The sequence below is a fragment of the Vigna unguiculata genome, chromosome 4 (assembly GCF_037176805.1).
Source record: "Vigna unguiculata cultivar grain cowpea cultivar isolate G323 ecotype 2 chromosome 4, ASM3717680v1, whole genome shotgun sequence".
NCBI classification, from domain to species: Eukaryota; Viridiplantae; Streptophyta; class Magnoliopsida; order Fabales; family Fabaceae; genus Vigna; species Vigna unguiculata.
Window position 1 is genome coordinate 38,017,650 of NC_140795.1, and position 8,813 is coordinate 38,026,462.

Genomic DNA, 8,813 nt, shown 5'->3' on the forward strand with positions numbered 1-8,813 from the left:
ACTTGGTTATGGCTAGAGGGGAGAAACAATCTAAATTGTACTGGACTAAAGCTTTGGTTGCTAAAGACAGTGTGAATGCTATGTATATGGAGGCATCTTTGTGGCACTAGAGGCTTGGTCATATAAGTGAGAAATGGCTTAACTGCTTATCTAAAAAGGATGTGCTTATGGGATTGAGGAATGCAGAATTGGAGAAATATTCTCATTGCATGGCTGGTAAACAAACCCGAGTATCTTTTAAGAAGCATCCTCCCTCAAGGAAGTCAGAATTGCTTGAATTGGTGTATTCTGATGTTTGTGGCCCATTAAAGGTAAAGTCTTTTAGTGGTGCACTTTACTTTGTTACTTTTATTGATGATTGTTCTAGGAAGCTATGGGTTTATGCTCTTCAGCGAAAAGATCAAGTACTTGAAAAGTTCAAGGAATTTCATGTTATGGTTGAGAGACAATCAAGCAAGAAGCTGAAATGCATCCGTAGTGATAATAGTGGTGAGTACCGTGAACCCTTTGATGTTTATTGCAGACTGCATGGTATTAGACACGAGAAGACTCCTCCTAAAACTCCTCAGTTGAATGGTCTAGCGGAAAGGATGAACATGACCTTGGTTGAAAGGGTTACATGTATGCTTTCGGAAGCAAAGTTGCCTAAGCACTTTTGGGGAGAGGCATTGCTTGCAGTTGTGCATGTTATTAATCTCAGTCCCGCAATTGCTTTGAATACTGAAGTGCCAGAAAAAATTTGGTTTGGTAAGAATGTTAGCTATGACCATTTGCATGTCTTTGGTTGCAGGGCATTTGTTCATGTTCCTAAAGATGAAAGATCCAAGTTAGATAAAAAGACAAGGCAATGTATCTTTATTGGCTATGGTGAGGATGAATTTGGCTACAGGTTTTATGATCCTGTTGGGAAGAAGCTTGTTAGAAGCAGTGATGTACAATTCATGGAAGACCAGACTATTGAAGACATTGATAAGATGGAGAAGACCACACCCGAGAAAGATAGTAATCTCACTAATGGTAATCCGATGAGGTTGCCTGCTCACAATTTGGAGAATGTTGAAATGGAAGCTCAAGACAATGAGCAACATGGTGATGTTGATGATCAACAGGTTGGAAGTGGAGTAGAGGTTCCAATTGACGATGCTCAAGAGGAACATGATGATGATGATCTTGGTGATATACCTGAATCACCTCAAGTCCAACTCAGGAGGTCTAATAGACAGAAACAACCTTCTACAAGGTATTCTTGTGATGAATACATAACCTTGACTGACGGTGGAGAAAATAAGTGTTTTGAAGAGGCTTTAGATGGTGAAGAGAAGAAACAATGGCTGGATGCAATGCAAGATGAGATGAAATCTTTGCATGACAATCACACTTACGACTTGGTAAAATTGCCTAAGGGCAAAAGGGCATTGGAAACTAGGTGGATTTTTAGGGTGAAACAAGATTCAAATTCTACACTTCCAAGGTACAAGGCCAGATTAGTAGTGAAAGGTTTCAGACAGAAAAGGGTGTTGATTTCAATGAGATTTTCTCACCTGTGGTGAAAATGTTATCCATCAGACCTGTGCTAAGTTTAGCTGCTACTTTTGATTTGGAGGTTGAGCAGATGGATGTGAAGACAACTTTCCTTCATGGTAATTTGGAGGAAGAGATATACATGAAGCAACTTGATGGTTTTCTTGTTAAAGGTAAGGAAGACTATGTGTGTAGGCTAAGGAAGAGTCTATACGATTTGAAGCATGCTCCAAGGTAGTGGTATAAGAAGTTTGAGTCTTTTATGTGTGATCAAGGTTACAAGAAGACTACTTCTGATCATTGTGTCTTTGTTAAAAGTTTTTCTAATGATGACTTTATTATCCTGTTATTATACGTTGATGACAGGCTTATTGTTGGGAAAGATATTTCCAGAATTGACAGGTTAAAGAAGACACTTGGCGAGTCTTTTGCCATGAAAGACTTGGGAGCTGCTAAAAGGATTCTTGGCATACATATTGATAATGTTAATTTTTACCATTATCTAAGCTATATTTCATTAGCAAAATCATCTCTTCCAAAAATTTTAACTTACTTAATCCTCAATTTTACCTTACTTTTTTAAATAAATACATTGTGGGTTACATTGATCTAAATATATCATTAATCCCCATTTTTTGTGTCCTTTTAGTAGATTGGAAGCTTTGCTCCAAAAGTCCAGATAAATGAGTGACCTTGAATAGCAAGGAGAAGAGCAAAAATATCAACAGGAAGCGCCCAGTGACACAGAGACAGCGCCAGGCGCAACAGCCGCCAGCGCCAGGCGCCAGACAAGCGCCAGCCAGGCGCCACTGCTGGTCACCGCCTGGCGGCACCTGGCCACCGCCGGGCGGTAGATGAGAAGTTTGCCCCTGTTTGATGGCTAGCGCCTGGCTGTGAGACCCTTCCGCCAGGCGCACATTTTCGCTGATGTGGCAAGTTGGCTCTTTTTCTTCTATTTTCGCGAGGGGAAACGGATCTTGGACATTTTGGAGCTCGAGCAACGTGATTTGGAGAGCTTGGAGGAGTGCTAGGGCTTGTGGGAACAACTCCATCTTCCTCTTTGTATCTCTTTCTCTTCCATTTTCCATTTTGTAAGCTTGAGCTCTCCATGACAATGGAGAGCTAAACCCATTTTTGTTGGGGTTAGATGTAGCCACTGAACTTTCATGTATTTTCGAATGGTTTGAATATATATATGCTTCTTCCATTGATTTCTAGTATCTTTGTTTATGCATTTAAAGCTTGCTTTGTTTTACCCATTCATTGCATGATATTTGGGTCATTAGGTATTGGAAAATATCTCTTGAAACCTTGAATTGGAACAAGATACCTAATGGAACTTGTATCTAGGAATGGAACTTGACCCATTAGTTGTCTTAAACCCTAATTTGTAAAATGGGTTTGTTTATTTAGGGATTCAAGGAATTGACTCTAAATAAGGAAACCTAGGCTCATTCAACTAAGGGATTAGAGTTTGAGTAAACTTGTGGGTTGACATTAGTAATTAATGGAGAAGAGTTTTATTGCTTAATATACATGAGAGTGAAGTAGGTGAAGTCTAACTCCAACAATATCAATCCATTGCATTTCTAGTCTTTACCATTTCCTAGAGTCTTCAAATATCCAAGTTCAATTTTAATTATTTAGGCAAAATTTAATTTCATACAAAAACCCAAATTATGAATTTATTCATTAGTTTAAATTAGTCACTAATTACGCAAAAAATTTAGTATACACGAGTCTCTTGGGAAACAATATCCCGGTCTTACCGGTTACTACTTGCCCGACTTGGTACACTTGCCAAAGTCTTAACAAGTTTTTGGCGCCGTTGTCGGGGACCCGTGTCTAATACTAGACTTTTGTGTGATTTTTGACTTATTTAGACTAAATTCTTTTGTTCATATTTACTGCTTTTGTTTACTTATATACGCACATTATTTTTGGGCTAACTTGTAGTTCGAGCTTGCTTTTGTTGTTGCTCTATAGTTTATGCAGGGTAGAATCCGTACAAGGAGGACTGCATCTTTAGAACCACTCCTTGCCGATCCTGAGATAGAGAAAACTGCCCGCAGAAACAACAGTGCCACAAGGAGACAACGAGCTCAAACACAACAAGTTGCCCATCACTCTTCTACTTCAAACACTCTTCCGTCTACTTCTCAGAATCTTGATTCTTTTCCAGAAGAAGAAATGGCTGAAAATCCTAATGGTGATGGTAGAGGTCGTGAAAGACGCACTTTGGAAGATTATGCAGCGTTCACAGGCCATATCAACTTCAACAGTATTGCTAGGCCAACCGTCAATGCCACCAACATGGAGATGAAACCAACACTTATTCATTTGGTGCAGAGTAATCAGTTCAACGGCCTGTCTCATGAGAATCCTTACACTCATCTGGCCACATTCTTAGAGATATGTAATACTGTGAAGATCCATCAAGTGCCTGATGAAGCCATACGACTGAGTCTCTTCCCATTCTCACTAACAAGACCCGCAAAAGCCTGGCTAAACTCCTTTCCTGAAAATAGCCTCACTAACTGGGATGATGTGGTTGCAAAGTTCTTGAGCAAATATTTTCCCCAGTCCAAGGTTAATAAGGGAAAACAGGAAATCTCGACATTTCAACAGGATATGGATGAGTCTTTAGGCCAAGCTTGGGATAGATTCAAAGGACTGCTGAGGAAAACTCCCATTCATGGGTTTGATCAACCTACACAGCTCACTCTTTTCTTGGCAGGACTTAAATCCCAGTCAAAGCTGATGTTAGATGCCTCTGCCGGTGGGAGTATCAAGTGGAAGACGCCAGAGGAAGCATATGAGTTAATAGAGAATATGGCAGCTAATGATAATGAAGCCTATACTGAGAGAGCCCATTCTCAAAAGAAGGGTATCCTAGAGCTTCAATCTCAAGATGCTATATTGGCTCAAAACAAGATTATGACTCAGCAGCTGGAGACCCTAATGAAGAAATTGTCACAACTTCCTCAAGAGCTTCAAAATGCCTCTGTAGCTCAACTCCAACAAGTGCAAAGTTGTGAGTTATGTGGAGAAAACCATACCAATGGGCAATGTGCTATTCCAAGCACATCTCAAGAGGAAGTTAGTTATATGGGCAATCAAGGCCGACCAGGGAACTATAATCAAGGATGGAAACCTCACCAAAACATGGGCCAAGCAGGACCTTCCAATAGGCCCCCACATCAACAAACTTACCAACATCCCTCTTTGACTGACAGAACCTCAAAGCTTGAGGACATGATGCAACAGTTCTTGCAGATGTCAATTCAAAATCAAAAGAACACTGATGCATCAATAAAAAACTTGGAGGTTCAAGTGGGGCAATTAGCCAAGCAATTGGCTGATCAACGAGGAAGCTCTTTTTCTGCCAACACCGAAGCCAACCCCAAAGAGCAATGTAAGGCCATCTTCACTAGAAGCGGAAAGGAAGTTGGACTAGGTTCTAAAGAAAAGGTGGAGGCTAGAGAAAAGAGAAAGAATGAAGAAGAGATTCAAGAGGAAGAAGTTAATGAAGAGATTGTTGTGGAAGAAAAAGAGAATAAAAGTGAAGAGAAAGATAAAGAAAAAAGACAAAAAGAGAAAGTTGTTGTGAAACCCCTTCCCTATCCTCAACATCCTTCAAGAAAAGAGAAAGAGAGACAAGTAGCTCGGTTCAAAGACATATTCAAACAACTTGAGATCAAGATCCCGTTTTCTGAAGCACTGCAACAGATACCCTCTTATTCAAAGTTCATGAAGGAGTTCCTTGGCAAAAAGAAGAAATACATAGAAGAGGAAACAATTGAAGTGCAAGGGAATTGTAGTGCCATTATTCAGAAAAATCTTCCTCCAAAATTCAAGGATCCGGGTAGCTTCACCATCCCCTGCACCATTGGAAATCAAGATATGGGGAAAGCTCTTGTTGACTTAGGGGCTAGCATTAATTTGATGCCCCTATCTATGCTTAGAAAGATTGGTGGTCTCGAAGCCAAGCCAACAAGGATGACCTTGCAACTAGCAGATAGCTCCATCAAATACCCTTATGGCGTGGTGGAAGATGTGGTGGTGCAGATAGATAAGCTCAAGTTCCCGGTTGATTTTGTGGTGATAGAAATGGAGAAAGATGAAGGGGTACCACTCATTCTTGGGAGGTCATTCATGAAGACAGCCAAGGTTGTCATCAATGTGGATTAGGGAACGCTGAAATTGAAGGACCAAGATAAGGAAGTAAATTTTAACGTTTTGGAAGTTGTGCAAGAATCAACTGATGAAGAAACTAGTCTTAAGGCTATCAATGAAGTCTTATCTGTGACCAGTAGACTGTGGCAAGCTTCTTAGTTGCTTGGAAAGTGCTCAAATTGTTTCTCCGCAAAAGTGAATGAAGAGAGTGAAGAGAAAGATGATGCTCTAGTTCACCACCACTCTTTGATGGGGACTAATGGACTTAGACCTGGCCAACCAATTGTGATGAGAAAGGAACATTTGAAGATTTCTCCTAGAAGATTCAAGTCAAATTAGGCAAGGCTATGGGTTATTAGAGACATCAAAGTTGATGGAAGAATTGAAATTGAAGCTCCTTATTCTAGAAGGACTAAATTGGTTACTAGTGCTCAATTGAAGTTGTATAGGTGTGAGGTTGGGAAGGAGCACACCAAAAGCACCAACCAATCTTAAGCGCCTTACCCGTCAGGCTCGTGACGTTAAACAAGCGCTTCCTGGGAGGCAACCCAGTGCTCTAAACTCATTCTAGCTTTTAATTTTCGTTTTCTATTCAGTATGATGTTTGTATGCATGTGTGAATTGTGTTAGTATGATTGTTGTGTTGTTGAGATGTTGAACTTTGTGTTAAATTTGCATTGGTGAATTTGTGGAAGCATAGCCTAGAATGTTGTTAAGATTGTTTAGTTTTAGGATGGTGTTAGCATGTGCTAGTTGTAGCATTTTGAATTGAGTTTAGCCTTTGTGCATCATAGAATGTGGTAGTGTAAAATTGGTTGTTTGTGAGAATATTAGTAGCATAGCTTGTGTAGTAAATTCATATCTTAAGTTAAGTTGTGCATGTGTTTTGTGAATTGAATGTTTTGCTTGAGTGTGAATGCTTGGTTTGAAGTTGAAAAGCTTGAAAAAGTATGTATGCAAGAGTGAAAGGTTGGTGGGAGCACAATAGAGTCAAAGCCAACCCAACCATTACCCAAAAACACAAAAAATCCACCCCTGCAGCTTAACCGCCTGGTGGTTCACTCCCTCCCGCCAAGCGCCATCTGAAAAATTGACCCCTGGAAGCATTCCAGGAGACAGCCGCCTGGCAGCTCCCTAGCGCCCGCCTGGCAGCTCCCTAGCGCCCGCCTGGCGCCACACCAAAAAAACAACTCCAGTGGCATTTTACTGGTATAATGCCTGGCAGTCCGTGACCTACCGCCAGGCGGCAGCGCTGCGCAGCACTGTTGGGCCTTTTTAAAATGTTTTCGAACTGCACCCTAACCTCACATCAGCACTCTAACGCCTGGCGCCTCTCACTTCTTACATCTGCCTAACCCTAGCTCCCCCAATTTCAGTCTCCCATTCCAATCCCTAACTCTCAATCTCACTCTCTCATCCCCAATTCCTTCCTTAATGTCCAAACCCTAACCTTCAATTTCTCCCCATTCTCGTGCCCTTCCCACTCTCTTTACTCCCGCCAGGCGCAGCTACTCCCACCACTCAACCCACCTCGCACCAGCCACTATTCACGAGTTTTCCAACACTCACACTTGCATCCACTCAAGTAAAACATCTTTTTCTTGTGCTCTCCTCATTTTAGCGTTTGTGATTTTTGTTTTGTTACTCCATTGTTGATTCATTAGTTAGGGTTTTACTTTGCTTTGATTCTCGTTTTTGATGTTGATATTCTGTTTACAAGTTTGTGTTGATGTGCTTTGGCTGCCATTGTGGTTGTATCACTTGCTTTCTGTGCCTCGTTGTTACTACACAACCATGGCTGCCAGTTTTGTACCGTTTGGCGATGGCCATTTTGGCCTGTTTTTTCGCCAGGCGACGGAGCCTTGCAGAGCTCGCTGGTTCGAGCTAGCACCTGGTGGTCATTTTTGAAGGGCCAGGCGGTGGCCCCTATTTTTGCCTCTTTCTTTGCTTTTCTTGTGATTGTTGCTTGGGTTGTGAGGCACCAATGCTACAATAGTTTTTGCATCTGAATGACTTGACATTTTGTTGTTCTAGTTTAGTCTTTAGATGCAATTAACTCTCTTTTTGATTGAATCTCTCACTCCAATGCTAAATTTAAATTGCCTATTTGTACCAATGTTTATTTTGCAGATGGCATCCTCCTCAAATCCCAAAAGAATGAAGACCACCGTTGGCAACCCTTCAAAAGGGCAAAAGCGAAAGGAGAGAATTTACTCTCACTACTTCCTCACAAAGGATAATGAGGACCGCTTCCAAGTGGTCATGCAACGAAAGTTGGTGGCAGAGAGGAAAGTGATTCTCAAGCCTGGAGAGGTCAACGAATTTCAGCTGGAGTTGATCAGGCGTGGCTGGGAAAGGCTGGGTAGCTACCCTAGCACTTTTAGTGTAACCTTGGTAAAAGAATTATGTGCTAATGCCAAGGTTACCACCTCAGCAGCTCCCACCTTTCTCAGTTATGTGCGGGGGAAAAGGGTGCCCTTTGATGCGGACACGATTAATGAATTCTTGGGCACCCAGCTGGCTGATGATGTAGAGTGCCAGTTTTCAGTGTTGGATGATGAGGGCGTGGCGCCTGGAGAGCTGATCCAAGCACTCTGCTTGGCGGGTGAAGGATTTCACAGGGGCACGATTCAGAGAGGTTCCCTTCACCCCTTGGCCCGCTTCTGGTCAGCATTTATGCACGCCAACATCTCCTTGTGCTCCCATGTGTCTGATCTTACGGAGGGATGCGCCACCATTCTGTATACCATCCTGACAGGTTGGGTGATGGATGTAGGGCAGTTTATTGCAAATGAGATCCATCGGTGTGCCAACGCCGCTGGCAAGGCCACTCTTGGCCATCCCTCTCTCATCACCCATCTTTGCAGCCTGGCAGGGGTGGATATTTTTGTACCCCCGTTGGAGAAAGCAACGCAGGACCTGGACTTTTCATATTTTCAGAGGTTCTGCTCAGTTGCTCCCAGACCCAAGAGGCGCCATCAGCCACAGCCAGAGGCTGAGCCAGAGCCCGAGCCCGAGGCAACTCCCACCATTGACATGAGGCTGCAAGCTTTGGAGGCCAAGCTTGATCACCTTCAGCTCCTGGAACCCCAGATGCAGGCCTTATACCGGATGGG

At 42.4% G+C, this 8,813-nt stretch overlaps 1 protein-coding gene across 1 annotated transcript; it reads left to right on the forward strand.

Moving 5' to 3' along the window:
* Window positions 1-3,510: 3,510 nt before the first annotated feature.
* LOC146887122 (uncharacterized) lies at window positions 3,511-5,712 on the forward strand. The gene is made up of 2 exons (XM_085672035.1): window positions 3,511-5,083; window positions 5,240-5,712. The coding sequence occupies exons 1-2, from the start codon at window positions 3,511-3,513 to the stop codon at window positions 5,710-5,712; spliced, it is 2,046 nt and encodes a 681-aa protein (XP_085528161.1).
* Window positions 5,713-8,813: the final 3,101 nt, after the last annotated feature.